This window comes from Hibiscus syriacus, unplaced genomic scaffold (assembly GCF_006381635.1).
Source record: "Hibiscus syriacus cultivar Baekdansim isolate YM2019G1 unplaced genomic scaffold, ASM638163v2 tig00109987_pilon, whole genome shotgun sequence".
Classification (NCBI taxonomy): Eukaryota; Viridiplantae; Streptophyta; class Magnoliopsida; order Malvales; family Malvaceae; genus Hibiscus; species Hibiscus syriacus.
The window spans coordinates 704,171-728,340 of record NW_024062550.1 but is presented as its reverse complement, the minus strand read 5'-3'; the positions used below and the strand labels follow the sequence as shown (position 1 = coordinate 728,340).

The 24,170-nt window shown below is 36.0% G+C and overlaps 3 protein-coding genes across 4 annotated transcripts; all 3 read right to left on the bottom strand.

Annotated features, from left to right (window-relative positions):
- Nucleotides 1-1,360: 1,360 nt before the first annotated feature.
- On the bottom strand, nucleotides 1,361-8,131 carry LOC120211857 (protein trichome birefringence-like 16). Of its 2 annotated transcripts, XM_039210323.1 has the most exons (7): nucleotides 8,041-8,131; nucleotides 6,928-7,087; nucleotides 6,228-6,398; nucleotides 4,025-4,177; nucleotides 3,477-3,629; nucleotides 2,799-2,994; nucleotides 1,361-2,635 (listed from the first exon to the last, which is right to left on the bottom strand). In XM_039210323.1, the coding sequence occupies exons 1-7, from the start codon at nucleotides 8,047-8,049 to the stop codon at nucleotides 1,807-1,809; spliced, it is 1,671 nt and encodes a 556-aa protein (XP_039066254.1). In that variant the 5' UTR covers nucleotides 8,050-8,131; the 3' UTR covers nucleotides 1,361-1,806. The 2 variants fall into 2 exon arrangements, with proteins under 2 accessions (XP_039066254.1, XP_039066255.1); XM_039210324.1 differs by lacking the exon at nucleotides 3,477-3,629.
- Nucleotides 8,132-15,403: 7,272 nt separating this feature from the next.
- LOC120211863 (RING-box protein 1a-like) lies at nucleotides 15,404-17,253 on the bottom strand. Its single transcript, XM_039210329.1, has 5 exons — nucleotides 17,066-17,253; nucleotides 16,912-16,962; nucleotides 16,733-16,792; nucleotides 15,724-15,795; nucleotides 15,404-15,634 (listed from the first exon to the last, which is right to left on the bottom strand). Exons 1-5 carry the CDS (start codon nucleotides 17,199-17,201, stop codon nucleotides 15,597-15,599), a joined length of 357 nt encoding a protein of 118 aa, XP_039066260.1. The 5' UTR covers nucleotides 17,202-17,253; the 3' UTR covers nucleotides 15,404-15,596.
- A 1,718-nt stretch (nucleotides 17,254-18,971) lies between these two features.
- Nucleotides 18,972-20,604, bottom strand: LOC120211800 (transcription factor MYB1-like). Its single transcript, XM_039210274.1, has 3 exons — nucleotides 20,471-20,604; nucleotides 20,019-20,148; nucleotides 18,972-19,555 (listed from the first exon to the last, which is right to left on the bottom strand). Exons 1-3 carry the CDS (start codon nucleotides 20,601-20,603, stop codon nucleotides 19,018-19,020), a joined length of 801 nt encoding a protein of 266 aa, XP_039066205.1. The 5' UTR covers nucleotide 20,604; the 3' UTR covers nucleotides 18,972-19,017.
- Between the last annotated feature and the right edge of the window lie 3,566 nt (nucleotides 20,605-24,170).

Sequence of the window (24,170 nt, the reverse complement as noted above, 5' to 3'; positions counted from 1 at the left end):
CAATTCAAAAAATCAAAAATCTAAATTTGACAGTTTTACAATTTAGTCATTGATTTTGTTATATTTTTCAATTCCTCTATCATTTTAAGTTCATTTTTACTAAATTTGAATCACACACTCCTAAATCATTATAGAATACACATAGCTTCAATTCTTTTTTGAAAACTAATTTTTTTACTTCTTTTAAATTTATTTTTTCAATTACTCGGTCGTTTTAAGTCTATTTGAACTAAATTTAAACCACTTGTTACGCTGACACTATAATATATGTATGTAACCTCAATTACTATTATTAGCAACAATTTTTTTTTACAATTTAGTCTTATTTTATTCAACTTGAATAAACATTGAAATATATTTTTAAGTAAAATATTATATATACTTTTAATTTAAAATAAGAGTAATATATATATTTTTATATTAAATTAATAGTAAAATATTTAAATATATTTCAAGTTAAGATATTTAAAAATATATATTTTTAAGTGATGATAAAGATAAAATATATATTTTTACAATAAAATAAAAACAAAATATATTTAATAAATTAAGACAAAAAATAAAATATTTAATAAGTTAAAACAAAATAAAGATAATTTTAAATTTAAGATATATAACATATTATTAATTTTGCGTAAAATATTTACATACTAAGATACAATATATATATCATTTGTTGTTCAAAATATATTAAATGGTTGCCTTGGCTTAATGGTTTAGCTTGCATTATTTCACCCAAGGGTCCTATGTTCAAATCCCCCCACTTGTAGGTAAATTTATTTTAATTTATTAAAATTATGATCAAATTGAAAGAATATATAAATAACATGGATTGTTTGTGTAATTATACCATCCATGTAAGCTTGTTAACGGTCCACGTGTTTTCCGTCACGTCTGTTAACGACGAGTGACCAATTTGTAACAAACGAAAACATTCGTGATCGATTTGTGACTTTTGAAACATCACTGGTGAAAACGATAACTTACCCAAATATTAGTGACCATTTGAGCGGTTTACCCTAAAAAATATAAGGCTTATATCACAAATAAGTATCTAAAGTATATCTTCTTTTTCATTTAAATATCTAAAGTATTTTTTTATCAAAATAAGTACCTAAAATTATTTTTTTGTCAAAATAAGTACATAAAGTATTTTATGCTAAAATAAATACCTAAACTAGTCAAACTTTCTCATCTAAGTTAAAAAAAATTGACATTTGGCATTAATTAAAGAATACTTTAGGTATTAGATGAAAAAAAATTGAATACTTTAATATCTATTTCGATCAAAAATACTTTAGGTACTTGTTTTGACAAAAATATAACTTTAGGTACTTATCCAAAAAGACACTTCATGTACTTAAATGAAAAAGAGGACATACTTTAGGTACTTATTTGTTATATAAACCTAAATATAATTCAGAAATAGACATTTGATTTTTTTTCCCTAGTTTTAATAGCATTTAACATACAAGAATTCCAGCACTACTCTCCCTTCCATCATCGAAGGCTGCAAATGTACTCATTTTCCGGCCAACTTCTGTTCAACGGACTCTCCTCCGGCGATGTTCTTAAAAGTATAAATATATAAAATGTTATGGCACACACTAAGCTAAAGCTCTAGATACTACACCTATTTTTAAGTAAACTAACCACCGAAATTTAGTGGTTTGATAACACTAGGAGTTAGCCGATTCGACTTGGGAGAAGCCATTAAAACGCCGCCGCCGAGAGTATGCCCGAACGATGATAGGAGAAGGAAACGCATTTGTGTCTTGGGGCATTGAAGCAAAGAACAATTCGAGACTAAATTAATGCGAAGAGGATTTCATTCCATGTGTCGGGGACACCGGGCAAACACCAATGCAGGCAGTCCTGGAATCCGGGCGATGCCGTAAGACTGAACCGAGATATGTGGCCCTCTTCCCTGACCTGAGACAATGCTGTTATGTCGAGAAGTTTAATCCCTGTGCCGCTCACAGCACTGGCAGCACCGTGATCGCTGGACTCTTCTTGTAATACCTCTTTCCCTATAGACATGGGAGTAGTATTGTTACAGCTCCCCCCGGTGTTCCAATCTCCGTTTACAAAGTGCCTCGGGGAGATACTCCGATAAAAGGCTTTCAGATGAGGATGTTTCGGAAGTTGAGAGTTCAGCCACTTAATTGTGCTGTGGATTGTGAAGTTCTTGGCACTTCCAATATTGGCTATCTTCCTGTTGGTATTAGCCTCGCCCCCAACGTACATGATCCACTTGTTAGCCCTGAGTTTCCCTCGATTCCAATGATGCCCCGAGTTTAGAACCAAGACATCGATTCTGTGGAGAAAATCACGCAGAAATGCTGGAGGTCGATCGAGATGCATTGCATATTCTGTTTGTGGATCCTTGGGGTTAAGAGGCTCCAAATCACAGAGAGTTGAAGACCAATAGTAAAGGACAGTAGTATTGGTGCTGGGAAATCGGTAGGCCCAACCATTAGGACGTTTACCACCCGGTGGTATGACAAGTCCAAACTCCGGGCCAGCATTGAGGATATCCGCGCTTTCTTTACCAGCTGTGATCATGCACATTAGAGACTGGAACTGCTGCCTACCCAATGAATCTCCGACAAAAGCTAGTGTTCTGTTTTGCATCCTGTAATGCATCACAAGGACATGTAAATGTCCAATATATATCGATTATCGGGAAGAGGAAGGGAGTGTGTTTATCAAGGAAAATGATTAAGATCTAGCAGGAAGGACTAACCGAAATAACCGATATTTAAAGGACAAATATTCAAGGAAAAGGATACTATTACCTTTTTAAGAACTTTTGCCCTTCAAACTCTTCCAATTCACAATCTTTTGGTTGCCATCTTAGATTCTCAAAGGCAAAATCTTGACGCTGCATCATACGACAAGCCCACATTGGTGCTAGCCACTGTTTACAACCACGCCCGGAATACAAAGGTCGTCTATCGTCTATTACCCATTTCCCTTTTGTGTAATCACAGGCTGAAAAAAAATATACGAGAAAATGAGAAGCGGTAATCATGTGGTAATCACTTATCGATTGGTAATATTATCACAACATTGAACGGATTCAAATAGAGGGGGAGCATGAACATCATAACCAAAGGCATCTTGCACATTACCAAATAACCCACTACGAAAATGACTAAATGTTTGATGTTACATCCATGTAACCCAATACAAAACCTATGTGAGAGGTTCGGAAGAGGCAGTAAAAACAGTGTTCATAACTCTTTGCTGAGGAATCCATCAATAGCTTAAAAGACCTCGATCAACAAAAACTGGTCAGACATGGTCTTATTAATCATGTTGATGAATGCAATTCCTCCCCAAGCATAATGTTTATATAACAACAGAATTATCGGCAGAATTTCTTATCTGCAATTTCCAAATGTAAACTTGTATACAGGGACGAAATCATGCAAAACAAGAAGAATTCATATCAGGCATAGGCAATATTCTACCTTGATGCTCCATCGTTTTTTCTTCTTGTTCTGAAGTACTTCCTCTTAAAATTACATTGTGTGTTTCCTCTATCTGTGTTGAGGTTGATCCACTTTTAATAGAACCAGTTTTCTCTCTTTTGGGACTGCCTTTGTGTTTTGTTGCTTCCTCTTCTGCACCATAATATCAAATTACAATGGGAACCCCAAAAATACCTTAAGTGTAAACAGAAGAAACTGGCTGCGGCAAGACCCTAATAATATTCATTGTAAAACAAGGAAAAGTGCGCTGGAGAGCATGGAACCAGTTAGTGTAGTGAACACATTAGAACAAAAGAGAAAAGAACAGAAAATCATGCTCTAATCATTCATGACTTCACAACTGGACAGATATGCAGCAGGAATTCAACAGATCTTCTATGGTAAAGAAATTGTTTAATCTATCCATGAGAATACTACAGAACTATCGGCAGAATTTCTGATCTGCAATTTCCAAATGTAAACTTGTATACAGGGACGGAAACGTGCAAAACAAGAAGAATTCATATCAGGCATAGGCAATATTCTACCTTGATGCTCCACCGTTTTTTCTTCTTGTTCTGAAGTTCTTCCTCTTAAAATTACATTGTGTGCTTCCTCTATCTGTGTTGAGGCTGATCCACTTTCAATAGAACCAGTTTTCTCTCTTTTGGGACTGCCTTTGTGTTTTGTTGCTTCCTCTTCTGCACTATCATAACAAATTACAATGGGAACCCCAAAAATACTACAAGTGTAAACAGAAGAAACTGGCTGCGGCAAGATCCTCATAATATTCATTTTAAAACAAGGAAAAGTGCGCTGGAGAGCATAGAACCAGTTAGCATAGTGAAAACATTAGAACTTAAGAAAAAAGAACAGAAAATCTTGCTCTATCATTCATGACTTCACAACTGGACAGATATGCAGCAGGAATTCAACAGATCTTCTATGGTAAAGATATTGTTTAATCTATCCATGCAAATACTCATCTATGGAAAATATATACCATTGACATTGGCAATTATAAGCCTCAAACATCATCTTGCCAGAAAAAACTTATTACCATGATGAAAGTTATTCCAAACAAGATTTAGCAAAACAAGTTATTGTAAAGACTCCTTTGGTTCTAAGTTTCATAGTTTGTGCAATTTTCATGTTGGAAATGGTAAGCATGTTCGATTTTGGCAAGACAGCTGGGCTGCTGATTTTCCGCTTCAGATTCTGTTTCCTAGACTGTTTTTGCTTTCTACTAATAAATTCGGTAAACTTTGTGAGTTTGGGGAATTTCTTTCTTCGGGCTAGATTTGGGATGTTCAAGTTCGAAGGAATTTAAATGATTGGGAGCTTGAACAATGGTGTAATTTGGTAAGCATCATTTCTTCTTTTTCTCTATCTATTGATTCTAGTGATGGTTTGATTTGGAAAGGCAGTGGGGACGGTGTTTATACAGTCGGTTCTTGTGTTAAGAGGTGTGCATCAGGTTCAGAAGATGTTCAATTCTGGAATAAAATTGTTTGGAGAGGATTGGTTCCCCCTAGAGTTGAAACATTAGTGTGGCAAATTGTGCTTAACAAAATTGCTGTTAAAACCAAATTGGTTAAAAGATGTGTTCAAGGTATTGAGGATGAGTTATGCCCTCTTTGTAGAATGGTTGAAGAAACTTCATCGCATCTATTCTTTTCTTGTTCGGTTGCATGGTCTTTGTGGAACAAATTTCTAAATTTTTTGAGGTTTAGTTCTGTGTTTCCTGCAGAAGCTAAAAATTTTCTTCTAGTTTGGGATGAGTTTAAATCTAATTCTACAATATGGACTTTCATTCCTGGGGCTGTTATTTGGACAATCTGGAAAATCAGAAATTTTATTGTTTTTGAAGGGGAAAGCTTGATCAGACTGAATTATTTTTCTTAACAAGAATTAGGCTGGCCTCTTGGTTTCTAGCAAAGAATAAGGATGTTTCTATTCCTAAGGACTCTTTAATTTCTGATCCTTCTATAGGGGATTCCTATTCGTCCTACAATTTCTTGAAGTCTTCTATAATCCCCTGGTTACCTCCCCCTATGGGTTTCATCAAGTTGAATGTGGATGCAGCCACTAGCAGTGATTGGAAGAAATCAGGTCTTGGAGGTCTTATGAGGGATCAATCTGGTGCAATCCTAGGTTCTTTTCAGGAGTCGGCTGGTTCAGGACCTCCAACATTGAAGGAACTTAAAGCTATTCAAAGGGGTATTTCTTTCTTTGCCTCTTTTCAAGGGAGGGTTAAAGATAGGCTGATCGTTGAGAGTGATTGCAGGGTTGCAGTAGACTGGATCAATAATGTTGACTCTTGTCCAGTTGTAAATGGTTTCATTGTTAGAGATATTGTTGATAGTCTTAGAACTTTCAGGGGGTGGTGAGATGGGTTGCAAGGACAGCTAATATGGATGCTGATGCTTTAGCAAAGGCTGGTATAGGTTGATTTTTATGTTGTTGGCTTCTTCAGTTTGGTTTTCTGGTTCCAGTATTGTTGTAAGGGTTTTTTGGAATAGTTTTTCCAAGGTTGTAATTCTTATTTTCTATAATGAAATTATAAGGCACTCTTTTCCTCCTTCCGATGATTAAGAAGCTTCTATACAAGCTCCATTAATCAAGAAGGAGGTTTTTAATGAGGCCTTCAAATCTTATCAAAAAAAAGTTATTGTAAAGACTAGCCACAGTGATATCAAAAAATTTGATCCTAATTCTTGGAATCTTGAGACAAATAAAGAAGCAAATCACCTTTCTTCTGTATAGGAGCTGTTTCAAAGTCTGAGTAACTTTTGGCAGTGCCAGTAGAATCTGGCTCGTCCAAATGATGTTCCTGTTTGTTATTTACAGCTTCACTCCGTGTCAATGTAGAAATATCTTCTTTAACGTGTCTTTGGGGATCTTCTGGTACTGTTTTAGTATCTGCACCATATATTAGGAGATTAAGGGAAGCTATTCTGAGCGTGTAAGTGGCAGCACTCTTATCCAGAATATGCTTTCCAAGTTCCTAATTTAAATGATTGTCCCTATTTTCTAGAAGGTTTAAAAATCGAAGGAAAGCAAATATTAACAAAACTTGACAATTTGACATTAATGTATGCTGTTAAAGTTGGTCTAACAGTGCAGTAGGCCAAACCATGTTGTAGTCCCTATGAAGAAAGTTGCTAGGCATGACAAAGCATTTTTTATAACATAAAAATAATCGAATCCTTTATTGTTAAAAATGTACGTATGCAGCCTTAACCAGGAATATTAACAGAATGCAGAATATAAACATAGCATGGGAAAGGGAAACGAGACAAATAACTTCATATTGGACTTAGATGGGTAAGCCTATGAAGCAATAGATAACTAAAATATTAATTGGAAAAAGATGCTCAGGTTATACAATTAACAGAGTTGCAATTCTAACAAATAACACAGTGAAGAAATAAGATAGCTTCAAACAAACCTGGAGGGAGCTGCAACTGATTTTTTGATGATACTGCTGAAATAAGTGTTGGACTTCTGTCCCATGTCCAAATAAGAATAGTTGCACATACAAGAACAATAAGAGCCAGAAAGAATTCTTTAGCCCTCCACCTCAGTTTGTAAGGGCCTCCTTTCATCCTATAAAGACATGAAAAGTAAGACTTATCAAAATGTCACTAACAGGAGAAAGCAATTCCACAAAATGAGAAAGTTATAAAGGCTGACATCTCAAGGAAAAACAAAAAAGAAACAAAATGTAAGATATAGGTATAAAGGGTTTCACGCTTCCAAACAACTACCGACTATCCAATTGTGTTTCATACATTCTATTATTGCAAACTCATTCAGATACTCCAAGAGCTAGACCCGTAGAATGGGTCATAAAATTCACAAAAGGATGTCCTGAACAAATATTGCAGAGCATAGATGATCGACTTCAAAGTACCGGAAACATTCTAAACCACTCTTAGGTGCAAGCAATACTCCCTCATCTAAATCATTCAAACACAAACATTCCAGACACGAGCCAACAAAGCCTACAAAAATCAGATATTTTGACCCCATTTTTGCAGAGATTCAACATAGCTAAGCCAAACAAACTTAATTCTATGGCATCGTTAGAAAACAACACAGATCCTATCCCAACTCACAACCTACATTTACTAAACGCAACCACCACAGTTGAAAAACCTCCATTTTTCCAGTTTAAGCTATAATTAACAAGTAAATCACCACAACGCAATTATCCACAGAATTCCTTACTTTTTCTGATCATAATTTTGAAAACAATTGATCTCAACTCAAAGCGAAAATTGACAATCTTCACACACATTAGATCGAATCAATGACAATGAAAGACAAATTAAAAAAGAAGAAGAAGCAAACAACAGTCATTCAAGTCACAATCATCAGCTAGATCAAAACACGAGGAAAACAATTAAGTCGTGAACAAAAACTGCAACATATTGTTACGGCCGCCAGATTTAGATCCAAACACAGAATCCAACGGGCCCGATCTATTGAAAGAAGTATTTATGAAGAAAATGACAAAAAAAATAGATTTAAGACATAACTAAGGAGGGAAGTACCCGATGAGGCGCATCAAATATGTGAAAAAAATAGCAAATTGTCTTTATTTATCGAAGAACGAAGGAAGAAGGAGATAATAAGAAGGGGAAATAAAATAAAGGGTAAACTATATGGGAGACCACTGAACTATGATCAAAAATCAATTTTACCACCGAAGTTTCAATTGAATTAATCAGACCACTCAACTATTTAAATGTTTAAATCAAGCCACCGGCTGTTAATTTTTAACGGAGGTGATGATGTGTCCGTTAATAAAATTTATTTATTTGAATTAAAATAGTGACTAAATTGATATAATATGTAAATATTAATGACCAAATATATAATTATGCCAATTTTATTAACGGACACGTCACAACATCCTTTAAAAATTAACGGTCGGTGGCTTGATTGAAACATTTAAATAGTTGGATGGTTTGATTGATTCAATTAAAACTTCGGTGGTCAAATTGATTTTTGATCATAGTTTAGTGGTCTCCCGTGTAGTTTACGCTAAAATAAAATATTTCTCTCTTTTTTTTATTTCGGATCGTGGATCGATCTTATATGTGGACGTCTCGGCGTAACAGTATTGACCGTAAAGGAAATTGCACAAATAACGAATTTAGTTGAAATTTTAGATTTTTTTTTTTTTTTTGTCATTCCTTTCTTATTCCTTTGTAAATTGTAAGTAAGAAATTAGGCTATGGATTTTGATTAAAAAAATCCAAGGCATCATACAGGAAATTGGCCTATGCATCGGCCCAGTTCTAAAACTTGATTACCACATTGAAAGCGGAAGGAGAGGTCGGTTCGCTCGTATGGCAGTTACCATCAACTTGAACAAGCCGCTGGTCTCCAAGCTGATTGTTAAAAGCAATGTTCAATTGGTTGAGTATGAGACACTGCCAATGATCTGCTTTAACTGTGGTCGATACGGCCACACACAAGCTACATACCAAGGATCCAACACTGGAGTTGCCAACACCGACCCTAAAAAGGGATCTGCTCATACTGCAACCATGAACAACGTTACTACAATGGAGACTGCACCTGCTTCAATAAAAACACAACCGACTGATAACGACCGATCGGACCATGGATGTTCGTGGAACGACGCCAGCGTCGGAACCCTAAAAGTGCAGCAGCCAAGGTAAACCCACGGAGAAGCCAAAATAATGGTTCTAGATATAGTGCTCTAAGTGAAGTTGTGGAAGAACCTATAGCTGCACCGTCTAACAAGCAGACAACCGTCACCCCGATTACCCACGTCACCTCCACCGATCCACATACCCAAAAGCAGCAGAAAGACTCTCGAACCTCTAAGGGAAAATCGACCTCCACCTTGAAGAAACCCCTCGGAATAGCCTCCTGCAATGCTCTCCTTCATAAGCCAAAAACCCTCTCCACTGCTTTGTCCCTCGCTTGCTCCAGCTCACGGACCTTTCATGCATGCAACACGTAACTCTCCTTGACAGAACTATACACATTGCCCTCCGAATCTCTGAGAACTTGGACCCGAAAATTAACCACCTTTCAGCTCTAGGCCAAGCTCCAGTTCCTATCCACCATTCCAAACCACCGGACTTGCCTGACCCTCCTCAGGATCCTCCAACCCACGTTTCTCAAAATCACGTTGATACTGGCACGCCGACGACTACCGCTTATGAAATGGTTCGACGACCTGAGATTGTGACTAAGCAAGTGATTGTCATGCTCTAATAATGTGAGCTCCCCCTCTCTTTCAGATTGCCTTTATGAATTTAAAAGTTTTTTGCTGGAATGTCCAGGGGTACGGACACCCAAAATTAACCCAAACTATGCATCAGTATCTCCGAGAACAAAAGCCTGATGTGGTCGCCTTCCTTGAGCCTAGAGTTAGTGGCTCACAGTCGAATGTGGTTATTCGAAACATTGGCTTTCCTTATTCGCACCGAGTCGAAGCTTCCGACTTTTCTGGTGGTATATGGATCTGCTGGTTTCATTCGGCTTATGTAGAGATAATTGCCAACCACTTCCAGTTCATTCACTTTCAGAACACTTTCACGAATACCCACAGATCGATCTTGGCTTCTTTCGTTTAAGCTAGCCCCAACCCCTCTAAGTGTAAACGGCTTTGGCCTTATCTTCGCCAACTTGCCTCGTTAATTACCGAGCATGGATATTTCTTGGAGATTTTAATGCCATACTAAGTCACTCGGACAGGAGCGGTGGAGCTAATTCCTCCCGCCCAAGCTCGGATTTCCAACACTTGGTTCATGATTTTGCCTTACGAGACATGGGTTTTTAGGGGCCAGAATTCACTTGGTCTCGCAGTTTCACATTAGCCAGACTCGACAGGTGTATTTGCAACTCTCGTTGGGACGATCTTTTTCCCGACTCCATGGTTTTCCATCTTCTCCGCATGAGGTCAGATCACAGGCCTCTTCTCCTAAGTGTAGGCAATACTGGTTCTCGTCGTAACACCCAATTCTGTTACTTCTCAGGCTGGTTATCCCATGACGACTTCTCCCATATGGTCAAAGATAACTTGGACTCCTCTGCTCCCCTCCCAGATGCTATCGACAACCTCAAAAAAGCTGTTGATACATGGAACAAAGAAATCTTCGGCTACTTAGGCACCAAAAAGTAAATAGTCATGGTTCGGCTTCGTGGAGTTTAGAAAGTTTTATGCAATTGTCGCGCAGCGCAAGCCACCTCCTCCATCTTGAATCGCAACTTCTTCTCGACCTTGAGCAAATCCTTGACCTTGAGGAAACTCTCTAGAAGCAAAGATCTTGGATAGATTGAATTATTTTAGGAGACCGTAACACTAAATATTACCACCGCAAAACCATGCAACGAAAACGACGAAACAAGATATCCGTTCTTAAACTCCATAACGGAGAATGGTGCCATGATGAAGATATACTTCGAGAGGAGGCAGTCCGTTTCTTCCATAACCTCTATGACGTTGACTATACACCCATCGGTGCTTATCATCTCTCTGGCTGCTTCCTGACTATCTCCCAAGACGTGCTCTCTCCTCTATGTAACACTCTGTCCCATGAAATCTACGAGGCCCTCCTTGATATGGCTCCCTTAAAGGCTCCCGGTCATGACGGCCTCCATGCTGAATTTTTTCAAACCTAATGGTCAATTGTCGGCCCGGCTATCTACAGTATGATCAAAACCATTTTAGAGGGTAGCGAAATCAATGCAATAATCAATAGAATCGCCCTCATCCTCATACTAAAAAAGGATGCATCAGAGACCTTTGTTGATTTTCGGCCCATTAACCTCTGTACAGTTATTTATAAATTAATCACAAAGATAATCGTGAGAAGGCTCAAGCATGTCATGCTCCTTCTTATCTCTCCCAACAAGACAAGCTTTATTCATGGACGTAATATCATTGAGAACATAATCATAAACCAGGAATTCATCCACTCAATGCGCCTAAACAAAACAAATCAAGGATGGATGGCAATAAAGGTGGACCTTGAAAAAGCCTTTGACAGAATCTTCTGGGACTTCATTCTAGATACTCTTGAAGATGCAGGTTTCCCGACGGATTTCACTCAGCTAATTATGTGATGTAACTCTTCCTCCTCAATGCAAATCTAATGGAATGATATGTACTCACAGCCAATTACTCCTCAACGAGGTGTCCGCCAAGGCGACCTCTTCTCACCCTATTTATTCGTCATTGCTATGGAGCGACTCGGCCATAGTATATCGAAAGCTATCCATGACAACCTCCGGGAACCATTCCGTTTCCGTAGACAAATCCTACATGTCTCCCACCTCTTTTTTGCAGACGACCTTCTACTCTATGCAAAAGCGAATAGCTCGCAAGCGACAGTCATTGACACAGTTCTCTTAGACTTCGGCTACTTCTCTGGTCACAAGGTCAGCAAAGCCAAAACTCTGATATACTTCTCGCCTAATACGGCCCTACATTGCAATCAGAAATTATGTCAAAACTTGGTTTTCGCTCGGTTGATTCCTTCGGCAAGTATCTCGGAGTTCCCGTCTTTCACAAGTTCCCTTATCCTCGGACTTCTCCTTCATAATGGACGTGATCAACAACAAACTTTTCGGCTGGTCTGCTCAAACACTTTCGATGGCTGGTAGGATCTCCCTTGCCAAATTTGTTCTCTTTGCAATCCCAGTCTACTTTATGTAAACTATGGTTCTTCCCCGGCACATTTGTGATGAAATTGAAAAATAAGTTCGAAAATTCATTTGGGGCTCCTCCAACAAAATTCCCCTTATTATTTGGGACTCCCTCACCTTGCAGAAGATCGGGGTGGCCTTGGAATGCCTCGTATCCACAACCACAACATGGCCTTCATGATGAAACTAGGTTATGCCATCCTCACAAAAACCGACTCATTTTGGGTTCTGGTACTACGACCAAGTACAAAATTTCTGAAACATTTCCAATGTCCATACATCGATCGATCTGCTCACCCCTGTGGCGTGGCCTCTCAAACATTTAGACCTCACTCTTGCAATAGCTAAGCTGGTCAGTAGGAAATGGTTCGTTAGTTCATTTCTGGGATGATGTTTGGGTACCCAATCTCGACCCCTTGCATCTTTATGCTCTCTCGGATGTCCTTATTGATGAGAATATTTGCCTTGAGTCCTTCGTTTCCATGGACGACACCTGAAACGTATCTGCATTTTCCACCTTCATCACCCCTCATGCTCTTAACCATGTTATGGGGATTAAAACGCCCGACGTAGTCGAGACTGATGACTCCCTTACTTGGCGTTGGACTAGCAACCAGACCTTCGCCTTAAAATCCGCTTATAAATCTATAAGTGAAGCAGGCTGGCCTGAAACAAATAGCCGATGGAAACTTATTTGGAGCCTTCCTCTCCCTCAAAGATTAAGGCTCTTCTTTTGGATAATCATACATCAAAAACTCATGAAAAATTGTTAACGGGTCCGACGTTCTCTCACTGACGATGCTTCCTGCCCATCTTGTGGTGCTTCGTAAGACACTATTATTCATGCTCTTCGAGACTGCCCTCAGGTGCGTAGATCATAGAACCAGCTCTCACCAGTGACGATAACCACTCGATTCTTCCAAACCGACTTAAATGAATGGCTCTTTTCCAAAATGGTTAACACGACTCCATTGCCAAACTCCAATATCTCATGGTCTACACTCTTTTCCTCTCTTTTCTGGCAATTTTGGAAGTGTAGGAACGATATTGTCTTCAATGAAAATACAACGCCAAAGGAGACCACCGTTCAGCTTGCTTATAATTGGGCACGCTATTACGAAAAAGCCTCTTCCACCCATATGGCTGCTGCAAAATCGGGTCCAAAAGTATCCGACTGGTTCAGACCACAATCCGGATGGAGGTGTCGACCTGCACAGTGGCTCAAGTGCGGCAGGAGGAATTTTTCGCAATACAACATGCTTTTGGATATGTGGCTTCAGTAAAAACATAGGTCACTGCTCGGTTCTCCATGCCAAACTCTGGGGTATCCATGAACGTGTCTGAATTGCTTGGAACCTTGGTATTAAGCGTCTGGAAGCAAAGAAGCTATTGATCTCTTAGAAGACAGAAGAGCAAGGAGCAGCCCGATCTCTCTAGTTCGATCAATCGCTACCATGCGAAACCAAGGGTGAGAGACGTGTTTGCGTTGGATACCCCGAACAGTGAACGGCGTGGCCGACAAACTCACCAAGATGTCTCCACCGAACATATCTCAGATGATCATCTACGAGACCCCCCTGTCGGAATTGAATGCGTGTTGGCTAGCTGATATGAAAGGAGCCATTTCCCCCAGTCCACATGTAACCATCTTTAGGTTATCCTTTTCAATTCAAAAAAAATGTTTAAGCTAAAATTTTAAAAAAGTTTAAAAAATTTAATTTACTTTTTTAAAAATTATAGATTTAATTAAAAATAAAAAAATGAAGTTTTAATATCAACTTATAAAAAAATAATGAAAATTTTACAAATTTCATCACTGAACTTTACTTTCTCTCCTATTTTGCTCACTAAATTTTTTTTTATTAAGCTAAAGTGATTACAAAATAGTATATATTCTAAATACTATCAACCATTTGACAATAAATACTCAATCACCCTACTGCAGTGAATGGTGCTTGAACCTGTGATATCTAGGAACAACAACGATTCCTTTAACCACTGAGGTAAGTCATTCGTGTTGCTCATTGAACTTTAAAAGTTTTCAATTTCCTCACTAAACTTAATACATTGAATTTTTTTTACCGAATTTTACTCTCTCTCTCTCCTAGTTTGGTCACTCAATCATTAAATAGTTAATGGTGTTAAAAATAATATTTTTTTAAAAAAATAAACTTTTCATTAAAACGATATCGTTTTGCATCTATATAGCAGCTCATTTTAATGTTGTTAACTATTTAACGGGTGAGTGACCAAGAAACGTATTAAACTCAATGAGAAAATTAACAAGATTTAAAGTATGATAAGTAAAATAGGAGATAAAGTAAAATTTAGTTGCCAAATTTGCAATTTACCCAATTTTTAAAGGGTTTAAAGTAAAATTTATGAAAGATGAGAAGCCAAATGCTAGTCTACAAAAATTTAGTGGGGAGGGATCCCTCTATTTGTTACCTAATCGGGAAAGAATACAAACGTGGTCGTTTTGAGTCTAATTTTTTGGATTAATATTTTAAACAATAATTTTTCGGTTAAGTGTGATTGCATTCTAAGTTTTGGGTATGTCGATCAAGTGGAATGAAAATGCCCTCTCGGGATTACTGACTTTGTGACCTGAAATCCATTCTTTTGCAGTGGCTTTAACTTGTCTTGGATCTTCTGTTGCCGTTATTCCGAGCCAACCTCCGTCACCATCCGAAATGTCACCGTAATAATCCATTCGACCGCAGCTCATGCATTTGCATGAACCCTGTCATTGCAGGTCGTGCAACTGCAGTTCATATTTAGGCTGCTGCTTGATTCCAGAATGGCGGTGTTGCTCTTGTCCCGAATCGCATTGCTCTGGCGCAGCCAAAACCGCTGCGTTTTCAGGTTACCTTCGTGCACGGACTGTTGTTGTTTTGATGGAAATGCTGCTGTCCTAGATATCCCAAGGTAAGCCTTTGCTGCAATTGTACAACAAAACTGTTGTAACCCAAGCTACATATTGTTCTAACATACTAAATGCAATTTTCTGGTGGAATTTTTATGTTTGATCCTAAATACCCGTCGATTCCGAGTCGACTCAAAACCAAAAACTTGGGTCGATCAATCCGAATACAAATCTAATACAATTAACCCCAATCTGAACTCGTGTCGAACACAAAACGACTTAAGCTTTGAAATAACCAAAATTTGAAATGATTCAAACTTAAAATAATGGAACCTGATGGGCAAAAATAAAAAATCCAAACTCGAATTCTCAATAAAATTTAAGCATATTGCAGACAGTGCATGGCAAATCCCAATCCCTAATTCATAGATCCAAGTGTTTTCCAAAAAATGAAAAGCAAATACAGTAAAGTAAACAGAAAGCTGAAGAAATATGTAATCTTCACCCACTCCATGCCAGAAAGGCAAGCAGATTCAACTGAAAACAGTCCAAATGATTTAGTGACCATACTTTTGGAATTCCCACTCACTATTATCTGCAAAATCGAAACCACAAAGATAGCATTGTTACGGATTGGGCAATATATCAAAGTGAAAATATGGCACCGGGAGGCACAAATCATACCCAATGGACACACTTGACGAGTCTTCAGCCATCGGCTGATACAGTGGAAGTGAAATGCATGGTTACAGACCCCTACAAATGAAAAGCGATTCAATATCAAATCAAAAATGAGTTTCTATGTTTTCCGTTGAACAAAAAGAGTGAGAGATGAGTTTCAGTGTTCGTTTATATGCAAGGAAACGACTGATATAGAGTGAAACAATAAAATTTCCGAGACCAAAACATCAGTTGACAAGCTGATATACTAATGCTGTTAAAGAAGGCTGTCTTGTTCTTAATGTTATCACCCACATGCTTTAATAGTTTCTCCAAGCTTCATATGAGTCTTAAAGAGAATTCAACGAACAAATTAAAATTTAACAAGTAATTTTTTCGGTACTCTAATTAGCTTAGTCATGGAATTTTATTTAGATTAGAAACAAATAAAGTGTATGGATCAACCATTCTCACGAACAAATGTAACCATCAAACGAAGACCAACCAATACAGTTCATATTTACTAGGTCCAGACCAAAGCTAAGAAATTATTCAGATAGCGTTAGGTAGGGGTGAGCAAAACTCGACTTGACTCTGGAAAAAAAATTCAAATAAAGTTTGAGTCATAAAATATGACTCTAATAACTCAACTATGCATGATATAAATATATCCATATGAAAAAATATGAAGAAATATATATATATATATATATATATATATATTGGTTATAGAAAACCGTTTAAATCAGAATCAATTAGTACCATAAAAATATAAATATTTACAACTAAATATAAATAGAAACTCGAACAACTCGACTCGACTCAAATTTCATAAATTTGACTCTAAAAAATTTCAAATAAAGTTTGAGTTACAAAATAAGACTAGTCAACTTGACTAATTCAAATTTTTTTGACTCAACCCGATATCGGGAACACGGCAACACGCACATAAGGAGCACGCCCAATACATTATAATGCATTGTAATTCAGTAATTCTACTGTTTCAGGGAATGAAAAAAAGGATAAACAATACCCCAAGCAACAGTGCATTCCTCACTGGTGGCGCTGGCTTGGTTTGCTTGGCATTCAATACCTGTAAAACCAAATTTACGTAACCAGTCGGAATTCATCAAAACCAAAAGAAAAATAATCATAAATCGAATGAAAAGAATAAAAGAAATTGAAAAATAAACTCAAGGTAGGAAGACACACATAGATCCATGATGTGATTCCTGCAAATCGCACAATTATCCACAACAATATCTGCATCGATCAAACAAGTCAACATTAAAAGAGCAAATTGGTTCTAAAATAGGGGGGAAGGCAAAAGAGGAAGTAAATTAGGGTTACGGTTAGGGATTGGTACCCCAAGCCCAGAGGGCAACGGCGCTCCACTTTTTGATCTCAAAACGCTTGGGCTTCTTAGTGGAGGAGGAAGCGGCGGAGCTGTTTGAAGATTCTCCGACGGGGACCATGGGAACATCAGAATCTAGAGCAGCCATGGCGGAGATTGAAAACCGCAGAGGTAATAAACTTTTTTACCAAAGATGCTGTCGAAGAAACAATATGTAAAACAATCGAGGCTTAATGTTTCGATAGCCCTCGATCGTTTGAAAATATCAAATCAATTCCTGAATTTTTTTCACCTAATTATGCCCTCAAACTCATAAATTAAATCAATTTGATCCATAACAAACGTTAATCTTTAACTCCAACATATTTTCTAATAATTTATGCTATTCGGGTGCATATTCATCTATTAGAAAGTAAAATTTGTTAAAAAAATCAATCATTTGATAATTAAATAAATTAAATATTTAATTCGTGCGCAAAGACATCTAGAGATAATAATCATCCCAGTGGCGAAGCTACAACTTAGTGGAGGCATGTGTCCACTCTGAAATCTAAATTTTTTTCGATTAGTTACTTATTTTTACTTATGGTACCCACCCTGAAATTTTTCGTGCCCATCTTGAAATATGAGTTTTCTTCAATTTGTTGTTGTTACTTATTTACGAACGGTGCCCACTTTGAAATTTCATTTGCATCATTTCATTTAAAACTTTTATGTTGTTAATATATGTGTGTCAATCCTGAAAAATATTTTTGGATCTATTACTGATCGTCCCTTAACTACTGATATCATTTAATTCGTGTAAGATTTTTAAGAGTTAAATATCATCTTATCGAGAAGAAAAATGTTAAAATGAGCAATTTATCTGAGAGGTACCCATTTCCTTCTGATTATGTGTTGAGCAATTAGACTGAAGGCCTCTGTAATTTTCAAGTCCCTTTTAGAGTAATGTTCGAGCATTATTTTTTTAACTTAATTATTAATTAAAATTTGAATTAGTGCATAATAACTTTTTCATACTTTATAAGGTTATAGGCTTAATGTCAAAAAAAGTGCCTAAACTATAGTGTTTTTCTTAAACAGGTGCCTAAACTATTCTTTGACTCATCTAGGTGCCTAACGTTATAAACGTTATCGCTTTAGGTGCTCGGGCCGTTAACGGTGTTAATTTCTCTCGTTAAATGACACGTGCCACAATCTGATAATTTTAAAAAATTTATTTAAAAATTAAAATTATATATTAAAAAATAAACATTTTGAAATAACCCTAAAAGTTTAAAAACCTTCATTTCAACCCCAAAACCCACGCCAACTGCCATCTTTTGTTGTCGACAAAGCTCCACCCGACCTCACCTCTCCTCATCGACCAAAACCCCTATGAAATCATGACCGATCGACGATGAATCGACGTTTTATACCTCGCGAACCCTAGGATAAAAATCACGATTCCGACGGCCAATCGACGACAACTACGGCGGCGTATGACTAGGAGGTTGGCATGTGCTACATCAGCGGTGGTGGTCATGGTCGGAAATGACGACGGGGTTAAACTTAGGATGCGAGGATTTTAGGGATTTGAGGATTTTTTATAATTTAAAATAAATTAGGGTTTTTTATAAATATAATAATATTTTATTTTTTAAAAAATAAATTTCAAAATCATCAGATTGTGACATGTGTCACTTAACAGGGAAAATTAACGATGTTGACTGCTCATGCACCTAAAATGATAACGTTTGTAACGTTAGGCACCGGGATGAATCAAAAAACAGTTTAGGCACCTACTCGAGAAAAGCGGTATCGTTTGGACACTTATTTTGGTATTAAGCCTAAGGTTTTAATATGATTTTAACTAAAATAGAAATTACATCCATTCCCGATATAATACCTAAATTAATCCATACTCGTAATTTTTCTTATTACAAGGACATACTTATGAAATGACAAACTTAGTTTAACTTCAACTAATTGATCCATTCATCTTCTATATTTAGATACGATGCTAGGCTTCGAAGATCCAAATTTTCACTTGTCTCGAAAATCTCAGCACCATTTCTCAAATCATCCATTGAATTGCAAAGCTCGTTAGCATCATCAATGATCAAGTTGAACCCATCACCATACCCCATGTTGTCCCCATTTTCATCTCCTTGTCGGACTTGATGCTGAAACTCCGAGATCGGGTCGTATTCGGGTACGAAAAGTTCATCGATGTCGAAATCCATCAAGAAATCCTCGTTGATCGACGAGGAAGGCAGGGTTTCGACGCCGCTAATGGTTTTGGATTTAGGGTTTATGGTGACATTTACAGCCTTGGTGCACTTCACTGCTTTGGTTCGTATCACTTGGTGTTCACCATTTGTTCTCAGCTTGTTAGAAGTTTCAGTGGATTTGGGAGAATTGCTCTTTTGGCCCTTCAATCTTTTACCCAAAGCTGTGTTCCAGTAGTTTTTTATTTCATTGTCTGTTCGCCCTGGTAGTCTTCCAGCGATGAGGGACCACCTGATAACATTGAATCGAACTTTCATTAATCGGAGTTATAAAAACACTAACCGTTAATCGAATCGAAATAAAATCCACGGGAAATCAACCAAGACCAATGCTAACATGATGGGGTGATCATTTTTCTTTTGATATCGGTATATACTAGACCTATCCGGTAATCGAGCTTACGCAATGTTATTGCTATGATATATGGGTCTGATTCGATCTATAAACACCTAAATTTTGATTTAACTCGATGTACTATTATAAATATTGATTTAAATGGATTAAAACACATTGAAATTTTAATCAAAACCAAATGTAGCGTACTTGACACCTAAATTCAATACTTAAACTAGAGTTTCAACTAATGTAAAAAGGGTGTTGAAGGTCGAACTAGAGCGTAGAATTTAAATATCGAATTTGATCAAGGACCAAAACCGTAATTTGACCAAAATCGTAATTTGACCAAAGGTGTTACCTGTTACCAAGGAGCTTGTGTAGTCTAATAATGAGCTCTTCTTCTTCAATAGAGATGTTTCCTCTCTTAATATTCGGTCTCAAATAATTCAGCCACCGGAGCCGGCAACTCTTCCCACATCGCTTCAACCCTATATCAAAAGAGATAAAGTAACTTTTAGCCTATGAATTTAATAACTTTTCCAATTTGATACCTAAACTTTTTTTGTTCATATTGGTCCCTAAATTTGGATTTTAACTCATTTTGGTGCTCTTGACGACATGATACTCTGAATTTGACAATGTGTTCCAATTTAATCCCTAAACTTGAATTTCTAACTCATTCTTAGTCCTTTTGGTGGCGTGACACTCTGAAATCGTGCCACGTTGAGGGATCAGGTTGGAAAAAAGAGGTAAGTTCGGGGACGAAAAAACAAATGAATTCGAAGTGGAATGGAGTGAAACAAGGAATACCAGCTCTTTGAGGGAGGTCTCTCCATTTGCCTTCACCATGGATTTTGATGTAGTCGGTGAGGATTTGGTCCTCATTTGAGGACCATGCACCTTTGTTCATCTCTTCTTTGGCACAACAAGGCTTCCTTCCCATCACTTTCTTCTTTGAGTACAAGTGGTCTTTGTCGTGATAATTATGATGGGCGTGGAATTACTAGGGTATATATATACCCACAAATTGTAGGGTTGGTTCAATTACTTGTACTTAACACCGTAGGAAGTGGCGGACGTTTGCATGTAAACTAGTATTTTAAACCTAGTTTGAATTGTTTATTGCATAAATGTAATAAAGTGTGTATTGTCATTTGCCAAGGGTTAAAGCAAGGAATCTGTAGGTGTTGATTTGTCCTAAACGACGACTTGTTTCCTTCCTCTCCCGGTCCCATGTAGGGGGTGACATAAGACATTTGACCCGAATCCAACATATTCTAACTCGACTTGATTTTATAAGGTTGGATTTCTCTTAAATCTAGATTTAGGTTCATGTCAGAATTTTAAATGATAAGATCGGATTGGATTAGGGTTTAGGATGAAAAAAATTCGACTAGGCCCGAGAATAATAGTGTAATTTTTATAATACCCTTCCTCAAAAAAATTATTATAATACCCCATATATATATATATATATATATATATATATTTCAATTAGGTCCAAGTTGAGCATTTAGCCACTAATAATTTAGTAATAAAAGAAGTTCTTAGGTCATTTTCTAATTGAATTTGCGTCGCTTAGTTAAGTGACACTAAAATCAAGGATTTTGGATGACTCTCGTCTCGAATCTTCTAATCCCAGTTTAGTTTTTATAAACTTATATATTAATTTAATTAAGTTTTGTCTCCTATTTTTTTATATAAATAATTAATATTTTTTTAAGATTTAATAATTTAGTCCTCAAATCTATGAATAGTAATTAAAAGAAATATTATTTTTTTCGAGGTTATGGTTCAAGCAGTTGCATCTACAGAATATACAAGTATCGTCAATAATTAAGAATTATTATAAATATATATTATCTTATAATTACCACGGATAAAAAATAGTTTAATTTTCGTAATATTTAATCTTAATTCCATATACCTGTAACACTTTACTCGGCTTAAGTTATACCATAAGAGTGTTGATATTGGATTAGTTTTTTGGTAAATTATGCATTTAGTATCTAAATTATCAGTTTTGTTGTTTTTAGTACCTAGACTTTTAATTTTTTAAAAATCATACCCAAAGTAGTTTTTGTTTTATTTTAATACCTCGCCGTTAAAAAATTACCACGGCACTATATTCTTTATGGGTAAAGTACACCATTCATCCCTCAACTATCTTCTCAGTCATATTTTGGTACTAAAGTTTAAAAATTTTCAATTTAACTACTCAACTTTTAAATTGTTTCTATTTTAATCACTCTAATTTAACTTTTTTAATATTTTTGTGACATGATATTTTTATTATTATTTTATGAATATATAATTAAAAATTGAAAAAATTGAAAGTTATAGTGATTACATTAGGAGTAATTTGAAAGTTAAGCAATTAAATTAAAAAAACTAAACCTTAGCGACCAAAATAGGAGTGAGAAGATAGTTGAGTGATGAATGTTGCAATTTACCCATAAAAAAGGTTCCAAGTGCAAATCACTCGATAAGTTTTTAACGACGAGATACTAAAACGAAACAAAAGCTAAACGTTATGTATGGTTTTGAAAAAAATTAAAAGTTTAAGTATTAAAATGGATCGAACCTGATAATTTAGATAATAAACGAATAATTTACTCTAGTGTGTGTTTTTTTTACCCTAGTTGTTAAGTTTTCGTGTAAGGAATAAGCAAGCCTCCATGCGTAAAAGAATATTGCTTCATTTCTTTGTCTCCCATAATTAGTACACCAATTGACTACCAAGTAAGGCGATGGTGTGCTGTTTCTCGGGCCTTGCTCTTCGCATGCATGAGATTCACGTTTAAAAAATATATGTTATCGAGATTCATCGAACGATTCATTCATCATTATGTACAGTCACTTTTACGTTTACTACTAAAACTCTAGATAAAAGAATATTTTTCGTTTATTCACCCCTACTCAATCTCCATCTAATATCAGAACTAGGGATGGGCATGGGTCGGGTTTGGGCCAACCGGCCCGAAAATTTTACATCGTTCACCCGGTCCGTTCCGACCCAAAAATTATATAACCTCCACCCGACCCGAACTCGACCCGATTTTTGTGATAAAATCCGAATCCGATCTGACCCAACAAGAAATAATAAAAATATTATTTTTATTCAATAAAAACAGTGATTTAATTAAAAAATAATATATAGATGGGTATTATTGTAATTATTCTTAAATATATAATGTAAAATTATTTTTTTGGGGTCGGTTGGGTATTTTTCACCCAAAATTAAATCCGACCCGACCCAAACCTAATTTTTTTTATAAAAAATCCCGATCAGATCGGGTTCGGATCTCATGCCTAACCCTAATTTACCCTCAAAACTCCCCCTAAATTATCAAGTTTGATTTAACCATTATCCGACTTTTTTTTTGTCTAAATAAATGTCAAATTAACAATGAGATGGAAGTGATAATTATAATATGTTTTTGGCATAATCATCAGTATTTGATTTATCGATCGATTAATATAAATAAATTATTGAGAGATTCGTTACAGACGATTTCAATTCAATTTGCCTAATTCACAATAAGATAATAAAATTTGTGTCGAGAAACATGTTACTTTGATTGAATATCCTTTGAACGCAAACTTTTTTTTGCCACTAACAAAATATATAATTTTATTTTGATACCATTTATGATTTTTTTTTTTTTGCTTCACCCTCGATTACATGTGTAATTCATTATTTTCGACTTTGAATAATTCTTTAAGTAAAGTCAAAGATTTAAATCTCGCTGTTGTAAATGAAAAAAAAAATTGATTAGAAGATTCGTTCCTATAATGAGCATATGCGGTACTTAATCTAGATTAGTCAATCAATCAAATATCGGATTGTATGCATTTTTTAATTAATCGGGAGTAAATACAATGAAATATATGTTCAAAAACTACTCTCGATCATTTGACATTAAACGCTCACACCGTTGACATTTCTAGTGTTCAAACAAAAGACCTAAAGAAATAACAATAATTTTTTTATCACTAAATTCGCTCGATTCATGCAATTTTACAAGAGTAAACTTGGGTTTTACTCCTTCCAATTACAAAATGACTAGTGGGATAGTTTCTTGCTTAAAACATGCAAACCATGGCATGGTAACGTAGATGGTAATTGACTTAAAGACTAAAGAGCTCCTTTCCTATCTAATTTGACTAATTTAATTAGGTCAAAATTTTACTATATTTTTTAAAACTCGATTCGAATATAATAAACTTTCGTTTGATTCAAAATTTAATATGATTTTTAAGATAATAGTTTGTACTCTATCTGATTATATATATATATATATATATTCTTGTTTTATTTGATAAAATAAAAGACTTAATTGAAAAAATATGTATAGAAATAAGAATATTATTGTAATTATCTATAAATATATATAATAGATAGTTATATTGTTATCTTAAGTTGACTCATAAATTTTTTACTATAGATTCGAATTTAACTTGGTCTGATCTTATCATCTAAAAATATGATATGATTCAAACCTTTTTA